The following is a 17,546-nucleotide window of genomic DNA, read 5'->3' as shown; positions in this document are numbered from 1 at the left end:
TGGGTGTCTTCTCAGCAGAGGCTGCTGCCCCACTGATTATCCTGAGGGCCATGCCGCTAATTCTGCCCTTCGTATAGTTTTTACACGTGTCTTTCGAGTCTGTTAAGATGTTTAGGGATCGGCCTTTCCTATAGCCTTCTGCTACCGCCAGCGCGACGGCAATTTCCTCGGCCTCCGTTATGCCCACGACCTCCACTGAGGCGCATGTGGCCATGTCTCCTGTGCTATTAACTACCACCGTAGCGGCTAAGCGCTTCCCTGCATGTACGTACATGGAGGCGTCCGTATAGACTGTGTTCTCTGATCGGCCTAGCCTCCTTTCTATCTGCTCGGCCCTTGCTTTTCGTCTGTCCTCGTGTAGGTTAGGATCCATGTTTTTAGGCAGGGGTCCTACATTAAAGGTCTTTCTAAGGTCGTCCGGTACGTCCGCGTATCTGTCTATGAGTCCGCACGTGTTCCGACCCAACCTTCTCAGGAGCGCCCTTCCCGTAGAGGAGCCTCTGAGTCTGATGAGTTGCGCCCCCAATTGAGCCTCGGCAAGCTCATCGAAGGTATTGCTGATTCCGAGTTGGAGTAGCTTCTCGTTTGATGCGTTCCTGGGCAGGTGTAGAGCAATCTTGTATGCCTTCCTGAGAATACAGTCGGCTTGCTCTCGCTCCGCCTTTGTTGTTGCGTGGTAGGGCAAGGAGTACATAACTCTGCTAACGATTAGGCTGTTGACGAGTTTGAGGGTATCTTCTTCTTTCATCCCGTACCTTCTCTGAGAGACTGTACTGATCATTCTGCCAACCTGCTCCGCGGCTCTTCTCAACAGGCTGATGGTATGGCTGCATTTTCGGCTGCTCTGCAGCCACATGCCTAGGATTCGTACCATGTTCTGTTCTTGGATCAGTTGCCCCTCTAGAACTACTTCCAGCGAGGCTTTGGTAGGATTTCTTCCGATCCTGATGATTTCCGACTTCTCCGTCGAACATCTGAGGCCTCTCTCCCAGACGTAGGTCTCTACGCAGGTCGCAGCTTCTTGTAGTCTGTCTTGCTTCTCCCCTAACGATCCTTGGGTGACCCACACCGTGATGTCGTCGGCATATATCGCGTGTTGGATGCCCGGGATTTCCTTGAGTCGTCTTGCTAGCCCGATCATCGCCATATTGAACAGGACGGGCGATATCACGGAGCCTTGGGGTGTTCCTTTGCAAGGCGTGAGGAAAGCAACGAGGAGAGAGAGAGAGGCGATGAAGAGCGCGCGGCAGCGGCGGCGGCCCCGGCCAATACCTCCTAGAAAGAGGTATTGCCCCGGCACGCTAGCTATGCGCCGCTGCTGCACATGCGCAACTGGTGAGCGCGGCGGCGCGCCAGCTGTGCGCCGTGTGACGTCATTGCTCCTCGCGCATGCGCAGTAGGGCCTTTCGTCAGGATAGGATTGGATAGGATAGGATAGGAAAGCTTTTAATGTCCAATGGACAGAGGGTAGCCACAGGGCCACCCGCCTAGGCAACGGCCGAAAGGTCTTGACTCTCGGCGGCGGCTTCGCCCAGTCGGACGAGTTGTAACTGAGTCGCCGGGTCGGAGCTCAGTAGTAAGGTCTCCCATTGGTCTTTCGTGTTTACACCTCGTCCCTCCCGGGGGGCATGAGGACATTCCCATAGTATGTGGTCCAAGGTGGCCCTAAGTTCGCAGTCTGCGCACTTGTCTGAAAATTGCCCTGGGTACATAAGACTCCAGAGGGGCGGGTTCGGAAAGTTGTAAGTTTGTAAGCGGCGCCAGTTGATGGCTTGGTATCTGGACAAGGACCTATCCGCTGGAGGAAGTCTAGTTCGTTGCAAGCGATAGTGTTGTGTAATTTCTCTGTATGTCACCATGCGATCCCTGTCTGTAAAGACCACCTCGCTCGGGTCCGCCCGGAAGGAAAAGCCTCGGGCGAACTCATGGGCCGTCTCATTACCAGACAGATATTCATGTGCTGGTGTCCAGACTAGTGTAATTTTCAGGTATATTACATGACGGCTTAGAATTGTATTCGTTAGAGGGGAGACCTGGCCCCTGCGCAACTTTGGAGTCACTGATGATGTACCTCGCTTTTGTGCCTCCATACTCTCGGGTAACCCAGAGACTGCAGAGGAAGCTGCCATAGCACTGGCTTGTGTAGGCCTTTCGTCAGCTCCGCGAGATGGCTCGGCGACTCGCGTAGTGTTGCTTTCGCAACAATATACCTGCAGCCAACGGCAACCAATGGCGACGTCCGATCGCCAACTACCGCATGGTCCGGTCGCCTCCAACATAGGCTTGAAAGCCCCGGGCATGTCTGAGTGATCGATTACAGAGGATCGAATAGGGTGTCCATAGCTAGCGCAGCGGAGGGTTTCGTTGCACGAAGAAATTCACGGGGACCCCTATATACATTAATAACATTGCGTAATTACTGTGCGCGTTGGCAGTGCGGTGGAAGTCGAGGCTGTTAATGCATTCGCACTGAGCGCAACACAAATACGCTAGAGACATCCGTGATGCAATAATGTACCACCCTAGCGTCTTTTTGTTACTACCGAGGTAAAAGCGCATTGAAGATAAATTCCGACTGCGCAGCGCATGGGCGCCGTGCTGTTCGCATTTCTTTCTAACGTCTTTGTACATTTTGCTAATCCTCTGAAGCTCGTCAGCGTTAAAGCACGAAGGAGAAAGCTCGCGACTGCACAAAGAGATTTGCAGGCCGGCCAACACGTGCAAAGTACGTGCAGAACTGGCTTTTTTCAGGAGAAAACGCGCTGCTCGCGCAGCTACTCAATGGCAGGGGTGACCGGTTTGCCCGGTCAAAAGTGTGGAGTCCGCCGGAGAGGGCGCTTTTCACTTGCGTCCGCAGCGCCCCCCTGCGAAGCTGCGGTCCCCTATTCGCAGATGGTGACGTTTGCGTATTCCTACACGTCTTTCTGCACACGAGACATCTCCTCGGGTCATCTAACAGGTGGTTAGAGGTTTCCCCGTAGGTGTCTCGAGGTGGCGATACGGACGAATATTTGTCAAGTCCTGTCTCGTGACGTCACTTATCCTCATCCAATCAGGGAATTTTAAGACCGACCAGACATTTTTTTGCGACGAGGTTTGTAATGACACCGCCTTTGAAAAAAAAATCTCGAAAAGAACAAAACGCGCATTTTGATGCTTCATGCAACGTGGTTGTCTGCCGGATTCAAACAACCAGCAGTTTTAAGGTGGGTATAAATGCTGCGCTCCACAGTAGGAAGAGTGGGCTCACTTGATTGCCTCCAACACCCGATCCACCAGTATCGGTGCATAGTCCTTCTTGGTCACTCCCATTCCAATGGCGCAGTGGTAGTTCGATGGTGGGTGCTTGCTGCTGAGATAGTGACTGATCGTCTGCAAAAGTTCGCAGGCAGAAACACTGGCGTCAGGAAAACTGGGGAATTCCTGCCTTGACAATCAGCGGCATTAATGCCGCGTGCGACTTAACTTTCTTGGACTCAGGAGGGTTTGAAAAAGTGCGAGCCCCATGTAGAAAGCACAGGCAAGACCCGGGCCCGAACCACAGAACGCTCTCACAAAAGAGCCTCAAAGTCCCGTTCCTACTGGTCGGCCCTGACTGTCGTCAAGACCGACCAACATATCCAACAATTCTGGACAAAAGTATTTTTGAGTGGGAAACTGTTTATCAACGCCATTTTGTTGCGAAAGCAACACTACGCGAGTCGCCGAGCCATTTCGCGGAGCTGAGGAAAGGCCATACTGCGCATGCGCGAGGAGCAGTGACGTCACAGGGCGCACAGCTGCCGCCGCCTTCGCTGCGCGGGTGACTCAGGGTAGGGGTGCCGCCGTCCCGTTCGCCAGTTGCGCATGCGCAGTAGCGGCGCATAGCTAGCGCGCCGGGGCCGCCGCCGCTGCCGCGCGCTCTCCATCACCTCTCTCTCTCCTCGTTGCTTTCGCAATGCTCCAGGTTTAACCAGAGCTAAACCACTGCCAATTTTTTCATACAATGTAAAACTTCACTATAACAGTCAATATGTGTGTAGATCATCCAGTGGTAGTCTTCTATTTTTTTTTCTATTAGTGTTGTTGCTGCCGTCAAAAGCTTACTTCATTGGGTTTTCTATGGCAGTTTTAACTGTTTGATGCGATCGACGGAAACATTAAAAGAAATACTTTGCTATATATATATCAGAAGAATGGACCATTACCTTCAGTATTTCCATGACATTGTGTTACAATATTCAAAATTTCAAAATTTTTGGCCGAGAAAGCAGGACATGTAGAGGCCAGGCTTTGAGACTGTTTTGCGCCGTTCTCAGATCCAGAGCAATCCTTAATAGTACCCAGTAGTATTAGTAATAGTACTGAACTTAAGGCGTCACCCGACAACGGCTACCTCTGAGTTCCTACTGCAATTGCTGGGAATGTCAATATGACAGCTCGCGGACAGTTTGCTCTGAGGTGATCGAATCTTTTGTAATTATTACCGCGCGAGGAAATGAGTGATAACTTATTATTGCACCCGCCGTGGTGGCTCAGTGGTAAGGCGCTCGTATACCTAACCGGAGTACCCGGGCTCGAACCCGACCGCGGCGGCCGCGTTTCGATGGAGGCGAAACGCAAGAGGCGCCCGTGTGCTGTGCGATGTCCCCAGATGGTCGAAATTATTCCGGAGACCTCCACTACGGCACCTCTTTCTCTCTTTCTTCTTTCACTCCTACCTTCCTCCCTTCCTTTACGACGCAGTTCAGGTGTCCCGAGATATGCGAGACAGATACTGCGCCCTTTCCTTTCCTCAAAAACCAATTTACCAATTTATAACTTATAATTATGAAGTGCTACCTACAGTTGCCGACAACCAGACGCACCGACATGTCCAACATTCTCGGGTAAAAATTTTGAATATCGAACAATTGTGAGGTACTGTTAAGGAAATATTGAATGCACTGGTTCATTCTTCCGATGTGTAAAAAATCTTTCTTTGAACGTGCTTCCATCGATCGCATCGAGCAGCTAAGACTGCCATAGAAAACTTATGAAGAATGCTTTTGGCGATAGCAAAAACACTAACAGGAAAAAATACAAGACTGCCGTCAGCTGGTCTGCGGATATGTTGAGAGAGAGAGAGAGAGAGAGAGAAAACTTTATTTGAAGAGGAATTCGGGGCACGCCTCAGGATCCCCGCACGACCCCACTGCACTCAAGTGTTTATGTTCCTAAGGTCCATAACACTGGCAGCACGGCCGGTGGCGATGGTCTGCACGGCCGGGTCCTCTGAGCGCAGCAGGGTCTCCCAGTCATCCCAGGTCTTGAGGTGCTCTAGGTCCCGCGGGGAGGGTCCGCCGGGCAGAGGGAAAGGATGTATGGGGAAGAAGCGAAGGGTTCCAGGCATAGGGCGCATGCCGGAGTGGGGAAGGAGGGATGATAGTGGGCAAGGGTAAGGGGAGACAGTGTGTCTGTAGTCTGCGCCAGAGTGTTGCTTGTTTGTTATCTAGGGAGGAGTGGGGCGGGGGGGGGGGGGTAGAGCTGGTGTGATGCTCTGTAGGACTGTGTCAGCTCGCTGAATGTGTGCATGCGCTCCTTCGCGAATCCCCGATTCGAGGCCTCCTGAGCCCGGTTTAAAGAACCTCGGGCTAAAAGGTTGGCGGCCTCGTTTCCGGGGTTCCCGGAGTGCGCAGGCACCCATATCAGCTCCACTTGGCGGGGTGGGGGTGCATCGGGCGAGTCCAGTATGCCAGAAGCAGGGACATGGACTCGGCCTCGAGCAAACTTTAGAATCGCAGTTTTCGAGTCACTTAAAATGTACCGCGCTTCCGTGCGGGTGATAGCAAGTGCAATGGCGGCTTCCTCTGCAGCCTCTGGGGAGGTGTCTGGAGGGAGAGGCAGTCTGAGGAGGGCAGATAAAGAGGAGTCCACCACACCTGCTGTCGCTTCATCACCCGTGCAGGCAGCATCCACCCATACGGCGTCCGGCCCGGAGCCGTACGCTCGATGGAGTGCCTTCGCACGGGCTCTACGGCGCTGCTCATCGTGGGACGGGTGCATATTCATCGGCAGCGGCCTGATGAGAAGCTCTCGGTGAAGGGGTCGTGCAATGGCGAGGAGGGTTGGGTCGTTGGCCGGTATTCTGATTCCGAGGAAGTCCAGGCTATACCGACCTGTGGAGGTTTGTGTGAGCCTGATGTATTGGGCCTGTCGGTGGGCCTCTACCAGTTTCCCGATCGTGTTGTGGAGGCCCAGGCCTAGTAATCTGTCTGTGGGTGTGTTGAGGGGAAGATGAAGTGCTACCTTGAATGCCTTGCGAATCAAAGCATCCAAAGCGTTTATGTCATGTTTGGATAGCTTTAAGTATGGGGTAGTGTACAACACACGGCTCAGGACAAAAACATGAATGAGGCGACATAGGTCGCTCTCCTTCATGCCTCTATGATGTCCCGAAACCCTGCGGATGAGGTGCGATATCGCGCCTACAACCTGCCTGAGTTTCTTGAGGGTAGTGGTGTTTTTGCCGTTGTTCTGGATGTGCAGGCCCAATACACGGAGGGTGCCAACCTCAGGTACCGGGTCGCCATTCAGTTCAATGGTAATGGGGGAGCGGGAGCAGCGGTAGTTTTTAGGACGGATGAGGAGCAGTTCGGACTTCTCTGGGGAACAAGACAGTCCGATGGTCCGTGCGTAATTTTGGGTGAGTGTGGCTGCTTCCTGTAAGGTGTTCTCTATGCCGCCGTCACTGCCGTGGTTGGTCCACAGGGTGATACCGTCGGCATAAAGAGTGTGCTTCAGGGGGGGAATAGTTGCCAATTTTCGGGCGAGGGGGATGAGGGTAATGTTAAAGAGAAAGGGGGAAAGGACGGACCCTTGAGGGGTGCCGATACTCTGAAGCGTGTAGGAGGGGAAAGACAGAGGGCCGAAGTGTATCTCAACCGTGCGGTCAGTGAGAAATGCTTGAATGTAGGCGTACGTGCGCACACCCACATTCAGTGGGGACAGGGCAGTCATGATCGCCTGATGTTCAGTGCGATCATAGCTCTGCATCTTCCCACAGCTAAGATTGCCTTGGTGTGACCTGGAAGAAGCGGGTCGAAAAGATCGTGCGTGAGTTGGACATGAATTCGATATGCGGCACCGCTATCCCGTACACCAGTGGCTTAAACTTACCCAGGCATGCCCTACTTTGCATATACAGGCTGGACCACGCTTACCGGGAACACTGGAGCTCGTGGTTTATTCGGCTGCAGCAGCGCCATTTACAGGCACTTCGCATAGGAGTCGTTACCGCAGAGTGTGAACTACAGCACCCATACTCGCTGATAGGACTCCAGCTACATGATTTCGTGCAGTTGGCTCTACGCTAGCCTCAGAACCACTCACTGATGCGTTTCCGGTAATTCTGTCATTATGCCGGGCTCCTTGACATGATTCCTTCACAAATATATCCTCTTCAAACTCTCTCCCACCTGTTTTCATGAAGGTGCGTTTGACGGATTCATCCGCATCAGCACCGAACATGCACACTAAAAGTGTGCCTGCATTCAGAGTTGGGTTGTTCGGTCAATATGTACCCGAATGCTAGCCCTGAATAGCTGGCGTATGGTTAACAAAGCTTTGTTCTTCCTTTTTAAGGCGAAAGCCTTTAATGCCTCATCGTTGTCGACAGAAGGCTGTCAGCAGAGCTGTCACGCATTTCGTTTGGTCGGAATGGTTATGACGTCAGAGTGCGCGGATTCGAAGTAATGAGGTCACCCACAGATGCCTGACGCCCCCTTTTGGAGCAGACGACAACTAATAAAATAGTTACCGTCCGCTCCGACAGGGGGCGTAAGGCGTCCGTGGGTGACCACGTTACAAACCTCATTACTGCGAACAGAGCCACGGATACAACCGAACTCATCGAAGCAGAGACAGAGTCGTGCTAAAGTAGCAGTCAAAGTCGGCAGTCAAAGTGTGCAGTTTTAATGTGTAGTCAAAGTGAGTAGTCAAATAAAGCACTAACACAGCACAAACAGTCTCGCAGTCATTGCCGAACAGTGCGGCAGGAAAGGATTTCACCTTGCAGCACTTTAGAGAGCCAAAGTGCCCCTTGAATTTTCTTAACGCCTTACCTTGACTAACGGCTTGACTCATGTGTTCACCCAGACAGACAGAAAAGGCTATGGCGGGACTGGAAAAAGAAAGTAAAATAAAGAGAACCCGCCCATTCTCCCTAGAGTGAGACGCCGCGGCTTTCGTCGTATTCATCAATGTTGCATTCTAGAGGTCGAGAGGAGAATGGAATTTGCATCGTGGATCCTGGTCAGTTGGCTCTCTACATGCGACGATTACCTAGAAAAACTTACGTCTAGGTACCGGAAGTCGGTTCTCTGGAGATGCTCGAAATCTTCGTCAATCCTGTCGATGTTCAGGATGCCGAAGTGTACGAAGTTGTCGCGGAAAAGGATATGCATCGTTTTTAGGAGCTTTGATTCTTCTTTCTCCACGATATCCCCGATGGCGCTGCGCAGAGCCAAGAATATGACAGAGAAAGAGGTCGTCTAGCTGAAGCTACTTTGCCTTGAAGGGCAGTGAATTGTAATCCGCGGTTGGTATCATTTAAGAACAATACAGGTGCCAATGGCCCAACTTTTCTCAGGGTACAGAATTCCATACACTCTAAAGAAGAATACGGCTATTTGGGAGTAAACAGTTTGCAAGCTGTACTCATGAGGCATTGAAGGCCATTGTTGATGTGGTGCCCACTCTCTCAAATCAAATGTCAAGGTCAAGGTCAGGCACCAATGGTTAGTCATATGATTACGTGATTATACTACCATAGCTTGGGCCATACCACCACGCAGTTAAGTTCGGTTCGACCTTGTGAGGCATTGAAGGTCATTGTCGATGTGGTGCCCACTGTCTCAAATCAAATGTTAAGGTCAAGGTCAGGCACCAATGGTCATACTCGTGGGATCACGCGGCCATACTACCATAGCTTGGGCCATACCACCATGCAGTTAAGTTCGGTTTGACCTTGTGAGGCATTGAAGGTCATTGTCGATGTGGTGCCCACTGTCTCAAATCAAATGTTAAGGTCAAGGTCAGGCACCAATGGTCATACTCATGTGATCACGTGGCCATACTACCATTGCTTGGGCCATACCACCACGCAGTTAAGTTCGGTATGACATTCTGAGGCATTGAAGGTCATTGTCAATGTGGTGCCCACTGTCTCAAATCAAGTGTCAAGGTCAAGGCCAGGCACCAATAGTCAGTCATATGATCAGTGGTCATACTACCATAGCTTGGGCCATTCACCACGCAGTTAAGTTCGGTTCGACCTTGTGAGGCATTGAAGGTCATTGTCGATGTGGTGCTCACTGTTTCAAATCAGATGTCAAGGTCAAGGTCAGGCACCAATGGTCATACTCGTGGGATCACGCGGCCATACTACCATAGCTTGGACCATACCACCACACAGTTAAGTTCGGTTTGACCTTGTGAGGCACTGAAGGTCATTGTCGATGTGGTGCCCACTGTCTTAAATAAAATGTTGAAGTCAAGGTCAGGCACCAGTGGTCATACTCATGTGATCACGTGGCCATACTACCATAGCTTGGGCCATACCACCACGCGGTTAAGTTCAGTTTGACCTTGGGAGGCATTGAAGGTCATTGTCGATGTGGTGCCCACTGTTTCAAATCAGATGTCAAGGTCAAGGTCAGGCACCAATGGTCATACTCGTGGGATCACGCGGCCATACTACCATAGCTTGGACCATACCACCACACAGTTCAGTTCGGTTTGACCTTGTGGGGCACTGAAGGTCATTGTCGATGTGGTGCCCACTGTCTTAAATAAAATGTCAAAGTCAAGGTCAGGCACCAGTGGTCATACTCATGTGATCACGTGGCCATACTACCATAGCTTGGGCCATACCACCACGCAGTTAAGTTCGGTTTGACCTTGGGAGGCATTGAAGGTCATTGTCTCATTCAGTTCGAAATGGGAAGTTTACCCAAGAGTAAAGCTCTCGCTAATAGTAAAAAAAGAAAAACGCCCGTTTGAAGTGCGCCGTGCGATGTGAGCGAACGTCAAACATAGGTCTTCGCAATCCGAAGCCCTCCACTAAACAGCACCTCTCACAGCTTACGTCCAGCTTTGAGGCGATAAACCTCTCACATAATACCTTTAGAACTCTGATGTTAAAGGGATTAAACGAAGTTCAGTGGCTAAGCTGTGGAGAGCCGTAAGTCCCGAATAGAGTCCGCTTACCCTAAAGCCATGGAGGTGCCCATTGTAGTTATATTGTAAGTTCTGGCGGCCTCTTTGAGCGCTTCAAAGGCTTCCATGCCGTGGGTGGGTATTATTCGATGTCGTTGAACGTTGTAGTATACATCCGTGTAGAAGATATAGTCACACAGGCCATCCTGGGGAACCATGGCTATGTCAACTCCGGAGACGCCGAAAGTGCAGGTCAGTCGTACCACTGCGAAAGGGAGTAGGTGGTGGGAAAATCAGAAGAGAAATCAGCAAAATGAAGGACTGAAAAATGGGCCGCTGTTTATATTAGCAGCGTTTGTCCCTTAATTGTTATTTAACATTAATAGATTTCAAACAGTGAATGATGAAGATTGTAGGCAGTTCCCGTTATTTTTCGAATTATGGTCGCGCTGGCTTTCAAGAGTGCATGTTTGCGTTTCGATACGCTCGCTCAGGTTCGTCCGCGTCGTTTTTTTTTGTTAATTTACTGCTAAGAAAAAAACAATGGTGCGTTAAATTTTATAGCGATTTCAGCTAGACGAAACCCGATGTAACCGCCATTATCATTACCATCAGCCATGTCGTGTTCCCTGAAAGAAAAAAGGCCTCTAGCATATATACCCCAAACTAACCGTGCCCTACGCCCGTGGTGGCCACCAGGTAGCAGCACTCTTCCAAATCTCCTCTCCCCACCTGACTCTCTCTCGTCCTGATCTAATGTCTTGTCTTCCTTGGAATCCACTTTCTGTTTACAATGGACCGTCGTTTAGATGACCAGCGTGTCACGCACAGTATGGCTTCAAAGAACATTAGTCCTAAGGCTTGTTCTCCTTTCCGCACCCTTTATACTACATCCGACTTGGACCTCCAGAGTGCTCTATTTTTTACTGTGACCGAGCTATCATCGCCCTTCGCTTGTATAACCAGTTTGTGTTTCACTTCATACAAGTATGCTTATAGGTTAATAAAGAGCTGCAGCAGTGAGAGGTCAGCATGCCTTGCTGATTTACGAGGACTTGCAAAGGGCATCTCAATCATACCGTCAGCGTCATAATATCTGAGTACATTTTATGGTGTTCTGTGCGTCATTAAGTCTTTGTGGTACACATGCGTGTAATGTACCAGTGGTTTTTCAGCTCTAATCTTTTTCTCCTTGTAACACAGCATTACTGTTGCGCTGTAGGTAAGTCTATATATTATTGTATATTGCTGATTACATGACCTGTCTGCATTGCTATGAAGTATTGCTGTCACTGTTGCCTTGGGGGAGGCCGGTTCAGGCAGCCTTGCGAATGAAAACGATTTTATCGATTGATTGATTTGTTTATTGATGATTTAATTTATCTATGCTTTCGTTAGTTTGTACACATAAATATTTGTACTCGACACCGTGTACCCTATAGTCCCGCATTTCGACGTCATCGAACCCAATTTATGGGCCTTAAAATTGTAACCTTATGCATGATCTTCAGCTGTGGATATATTTATGACTTGCCGGAAGACATTGTTCCACTACTGCACAACGTTCAGCTTGTACGAGAAGCTTTAACTTGCATTTATTTTTTCACATATTCTTTGAATATTTGCTTCACAGGTGGCGAGTAGCAGCTGAGGCAGCAGTCAACTCCGTTGCTAAATTTCTGTATCCCTGCTGGAGGTATACATGGACCAAACATCCTGGCACGAATTTCATGCACTCTTATTTCGTAAAGACCGTGAACAGAACTTAGAACCAGCGCTGCGCGCAGCAGTTCACCGTGATATACAAACCGGAAGAGACATTTATACCATCAATGTATGGAACATGAGGCTGCTTGTTGATATAGGAGTTCTACATTACTGGAGAGCCGCGTGGTCATCTCGGCACTATAGCATCTATAGAAAGTTAGAAGCGTTGTTCAGTTTTGTGCACACGAGCATTACAGGGACACTTACTTCTAGCGGGCGTAGTCGTCGTCCCAGGAGTCGTCTTCTTTGTAGTGGTCGTCTTCCGAGTCGTCGTCCTAGTAGTCGTAGCCGCTGGCGCATTGCGAGAGAGGACAAAACTATGAGTGGGTGCGCTAAATAACCACCAAATTTGTGGGGACTCGCCCCGCTCCGTTCCCTTCACATCACTTCCCTGCTATGAGTCTTCCCTAGTTTCAGTTACCTTAACTAACAAGAGAGGGCGCCGGCGGCACAACGACACGAGCGCCACGGACGGCGTGATTGCTGCGCGCACGCGCAGGCGATATCTCTTTCTCTTCAGCTCGGGAACTCGTCTCGTGCAGACGTGTCGGCACGACGCTTCGCTCTCCGTCAGCGGGGCGAAGCCTCGTCGGGGAACTTTTCCCGCTAGCTCATCCGATCCGGACTCGGAATATCTCCCCTACCCTAGCTTGGGCGAACGTTCGCTCCTAACCTTGCTGGTGAGCCGGACGAACTCGATTCTTTAGCGTTTTTTGTTGCGAGCAGGCGTTATTGTTGTTACAGCAATAAATGCCTTGCTTGTGTCGGCCGTGGTTAAGGGGGGAGAACGCATTTACCCCCTTTATTTCAACCCCACAAACTTCAGCGTGACGTAGGTTAACCTTCGGCTGACTTTGCGATTGCGGGAAATGTCAAGCTCGTTTACTATAGCCACATGTCACATTTTGCCCTACGAAAACCCGGTAGGCTCACGTTGCCGCCGGGTTCAGACTCTGTACCAACCATTTACAAGGTGTACAGCTCAGGGTCCCCCTTTGCCGTTTAAGCACAAGTCATCGATGCAGGGTCGGTACTTACCAATCAATGAATAGAACATAAGCACAAAGCACCAAGTCTGTGCATGTGAAAATAGCGGTAGACGTCAAAATTAGAAGTAAAAAGCGAGAAAAAGAGGCAAAAAGAGAGGCAAACAGTCTAAAGTGAAGCAAATAGAGGCGACAAGTGTGAAGGAGGCCTCATTGCTTTCGCATTCTTCCAGTGCGGGTTGCTGCAGTGATCTCTAACGTTTTCAATGCATGGGATTCCTTATACCTATTCACGTGAGCTTTGTTCGTGTTCATATAAGGCATCAATCGGGGGACGATCGGGCAAAAATTGCGCGAAGACGGCCGAGTAAAAATTTAGCCGCAGAGCACATTCCACGCACTATAGCGAACTTCGTCGTGAAAGCTCTTAGCGAACTGTTAGGTTGAACATCCGTTCAGTGAAACTGGCTACGTGCCCAAGATGAAGATGTAAACGGAGGTCGTAGGTTTGGATATGTGTATGATAGGTGCTTCTTTCAGCGAGTTTGGTGCCGCTTTCTGTGCGTAACAAGTGAGCTCGAAAATCGAACTGCATCACGCACATGCTCATTATGCCGCATCATTTTACAGCTGAGGATTCCCGTCGTTCAGTAACAATATCACCGGGCGTCTTCAGCAGCCCCTGAACGGTAACGGTCTTGTGAAGGCATGAAGGGCAACGGTTTAATGACATCCTGAAGGGCAACCGTCATTTTCATTGTTACCTAAATGATTAACAAAGGGAACAAATAATGGTATCTGGGCTTATTTTGCTCCAATATTCCAGCTTGCTGTTCCTTTAGCGGCCGTGCAAAAGTTAAGGAACTTCACACACTCATTGTTACTTCTACTGGATATAAGGGTACAAATTTGTTTGCATTGTTTAAATTTCACTGAGAGGAAACCTTGAAATGTTTTATTTTATGTAATATTACTTGTACATTAGTGTTGGTAGCAGTACTCGCACTTATTTTATGTACATTATCTGCTTTTGGAGCTGCAGCCACGCATGCTCAATTCTTGGGCCCCAAAATAGCTGTTGCGTATGAGTCCGTACAGTGTTTGCGATTTTCTGTGGTACACACGTAAGGTAAATAAACTGAAACTGAAACGCGCCTCACTTCACAAGTTTCTGCGGCAACAGAGCAACAACCCCGTACCTAGCTGCAGACATCTTGCGTGTTTTTAAGACTCGATCGCTCTGTCTTTTCTTGTCTTCTTTCACTCTCTTTCTTTTACTACAAGCCAACAAACGTCTCACTACGCACACTTCGACTTAATGCTGCCCAATCTCTGTACAGCCTGCGAGTGGAGGCGGGTCTGCAGAATGCTTACTCAGCACTCTAAGCAGAATGGGGCGAAAGGAGAGTAAGCGGTCCTCTAGCTAGGGAATAAGGTGTTCTCTAGAGCACCCCCATTTATAAAGAAGGAGCGAGCCAGAGGACAGTGTAGTCCCTTTTTATTCCCATATAGCCGTATTCGTCATTAGAGTGTAGGGCTTATGTTCCTTTGTAGGGGTTGACGACCAGAGTTATTGAGCATTATAAACCGACTGACAGAGAGTCGTAGCACAGAAAGACGAGACGTGAAGAATGGCCGAGATGATGCTCAATTGTTGTCTCGACTTTCTGCTCCGCGAATCTGTGTTTGTGGGCCAGCAATTAGCAAAAGATTCCATTTTGCCCATCTCATAAAGCAGTCTCTCGGCATTCAGGGTTACCCCAGTACCGGGCCTTGATGGCATTTATAGCCGCCACCGGTTTGCGTATGCATATCTAACTCTCTTATGCCGCAGGGCATATTTGCACAATTAAAAAAAATAAAGCAGTCTTCCAAAACCCTTCTATTAAAGCGTTCAAAACACGTATTCACCGAGCCTAAGTCGTTTCGAAGGCGTCGCTATTATTCTGAGATCCAAAAAGTAAAAAACGCCGTCGTCTCTTTCCCTCTTACCTGTGGAAGGAGTCTTTTTCTTCTTACCGATGTATGCTGGAGAGCTACCGTCCGAGGAGACAACGCTGCGACCACCGCTGCTTTCGTCTTCATCGGCCTGCTTGTCTGGAATTCAACCAAGTGCAACACAGTGGGTTACGCACCTATACGCAACAGAAAGAGCCGTTAGAAAAAATATTACCGAAGACACTTTGAAAATTGTAAAGTGAGCTTGGCGAAAGCCTTGTGGTCAACCCACTGCCACTTCCCCGAATCGCTTGGTGCGGAATCACTGGGCCGCTTCGGAGCCATGCGTCTCACTCACTCAACTGCAACGAGACGTCTGGCGAAGGAGCGGCGATGCAGCTGCCACCGCCGACGCGCGCGCGCTCGTTCTACCGCTACTGTGTGACGTCACGGTTGCTATGCGCAGCTGCGCCCCCACCGGCGTGCCGGTTGCTAAGGAGGGGAGGAGGTTGCGCCGCTGCGCGGAGGAGAGGCCACAGTTGGCACGATTCCAGCGCGCGGACGGACACCGCGAGCATGAGCCATTAAAGGCTTTCGCCTTAATATCTCGCGTGGTTTTCGCTACGGTTTGGGTTCGAGACTCGGTTTTCAAACTCAGGCGGGCTTCATACAAAGATCGGCGAAATCGGTGAGTGGGGGCCTTGGTTCTAGCGCACAGCAACTGGAAAGGACACTTAAGCGGCGCCTTGCGTTAGTATCAATGGGTTAATGTCCATATATGCGAAATTGGTCATTATCTACTCTATATTCATAGATCCGTGGGAGTCCATATACCACTCTTGATGCCGTGGTGTAACGGTTAAGCGATGCGCCACTCACTGCCCTGCAATCCCTACTGAAAGTTTCCATATGACGAGTTCCATAATTTCATACGTTTCTGTAAGAAATTTTATTGAGTCAATATGGAGAATATAGAGTCGTTAGGGAATACATAAAAAAACGTATGGGAACTCACGGACTCTGACGTCACGTACAACGGATATAAATCGTATGGAACTTATGTGGAATGCTTATGGACTCAGTAATAGCCAAGATATAGATTTTCATATAGTTTTCCATATCTTGTGGACTCCATATTGCCATAATTCCATACGCTTCTATACGAAATTTTGTGGAGTCAGAATGGAGAATATAGAGTCGTTGTGTACTATAAAAAGCACGTATGGGAACTTACGGGCGCTATGTGACGTCATGCACACTGTATAGAAATCGCATGGAATTTATGTGGAACGCTTAAAGACTCAGTATAGACAAGATATGGATTTCCTTATCTTTATCAATATTTTGTGGGCATCATATTCCCATAATTCCATACGAGCGGCTCATATAGAACGTTTCAGTAGGGATGGCAGGTGCTGCCGCCGGTGGGGCTTGTTAGACCCATGTTGCTCCATCCGAGCAACCTATCGCGAGCAGTGATTAATTGAACTGGCATGGCGATATTAAAAGGACGAAGCGAGACTATCCCTGCTGAAAAAAGTTCTATGATGCAATAACTTCAGAGAGGCTTCATCACTGAATATCATACAGTTTGTATGATATATCATACAACCTTTGTATGATATATCATACAACCTGTATGATATTCTATGACATCTCTATGATGACTGTATGATTTTATAGAAATGTATGACATTTGGATGATAATTTTCTATGATTTGTATGATAAGTCTATGATATTGGTATGGCAAACTGTATGAGTTTATTGCATTATAGAATTTTTTCAGCAGGGATACTGCAGCTTTTCTAGGTCTTGGGCGATCAAAAACCTATTGGTGACGTGAACGCCGTCCTTCGGCCGCTAAAACGGCAACCAAAGCTACATTGCAGAAGGAATCCAGTCACAAATTATTTCTTGGTCGTAGGCAAATTCCGCGTGATGATTATGTTTATTAATGTCTAGAGCACCAAAGAATGAACACTCGGTCAAAATAGGGTGCCTTCAGACCTAGCTGCTGCGTTACACTCACCGCCAGAATGTTCCGAGGATGTCGTAAAGTACGTCAGTCCAATTAGCAGAATCAGCCCCACGATGAATGCGGTCCCCATAAAGGCCATTGTCGACCAGTTTTTGCTTTCCTTGCCACCAGCTCTGGGAGCGGCTCTGCAGGAAACAAAATCGGGTAGCGCGGCCGCACCTTTAGGCCACGTTAACATCGGTCGAAGATCACCGCTTGGAGCGCTGAGTTCTCAACAAGCATAGTCTTGTAATAAGGGAGTAATTACTCATTGACATCCACCCGGTCAAGTATAGTCTTCTCTTTTACGCTCTGAAGAGATTATTTATAGATTGTCTGAAGAGCAGAAAACAAAAACTTGGGGGCCTGAAGAATATTCCTAAAGAAAAAAATGAGATAGCGTTTAGGTTGAGTGCCACGATGTTTAAAATGAGCTTTTAGTGTTTCTAGCAATATTCCCGCCAAAATTCCAGTTGGAACCGGTTGCATTGTCCTTAAATGATATGCATCAGCCATCACCTTCCAGAATGTTCGAGTGCTTTGGATTATTATAACGGATCATACTAATCCTACACAATAATCCACCCCAATGCACCCACTAATTCGTACTATTTTGGAGGTGCTCTATGGTTGGCTGATTCGGGATCACGTGCCAATGAAG

The 17,546-nt window shown here is 49.1% G+C and overlaps 1 protein-coding gene across 1 annotated transcript in view; it reads right to left on the bottom strand.

Annotated features, from left to right (window-relative positions):
- LOC149366525 (uncharacterized) overlaps window positions 1-16,985 on the bottom strand; it is a 43,329-nt gene extending 26,344 nt beyond the window's left edge. The window contains exons 1-5 of the mRNA XM_089571199.1: window positions 16,898-16,985; window positions 14,922-15,026; window positions 10,228-10,441; window positions 8,316-8,472; window positions 3,251-3,372 (exon numbers count right to left, since the gene is read on the bottom strand). Of these exons, the coding sequence (XP_089427325.1) occupies window positions 3,251-3,372; window positions 8,316-8,472; window positions 10,228-10,441; window positions 14,922-15,026; window positions 16,898-16,985 (686 nt within the window). The remainder of the gene's footprint in view (window positions 1-3,250; window positions 3,373-8,315; window positions 8,473-10,227; window positions 10,442-14,921; window positions 15,027-16,897) is intronic.
- Window positions 16,986-17,546: the final 561 nt, after the last annotated feature.

Source organism: Amblyomma mixtum, chromosome 1 (genome assembly GCF_055824585.1).
Source record: "Amblyomma mixtum isolate Tamu chromosome 1, ASM5582458v1, whole genome shotgun sequence".
In the NCBI taxonomy this organism is placed as follows: domain Eukaryota; kingdom Metazoa; phylum Arthropoda; class Arachnida; order Ixodida; family Ixodidae; genus Amblyomma; species Amblyomma mixtum.
The sequence above is the reverse complement of the archived record's forward strand: the minus strand, read 5'-3'. Positions and strand labels throughout refer to the sequence as shown.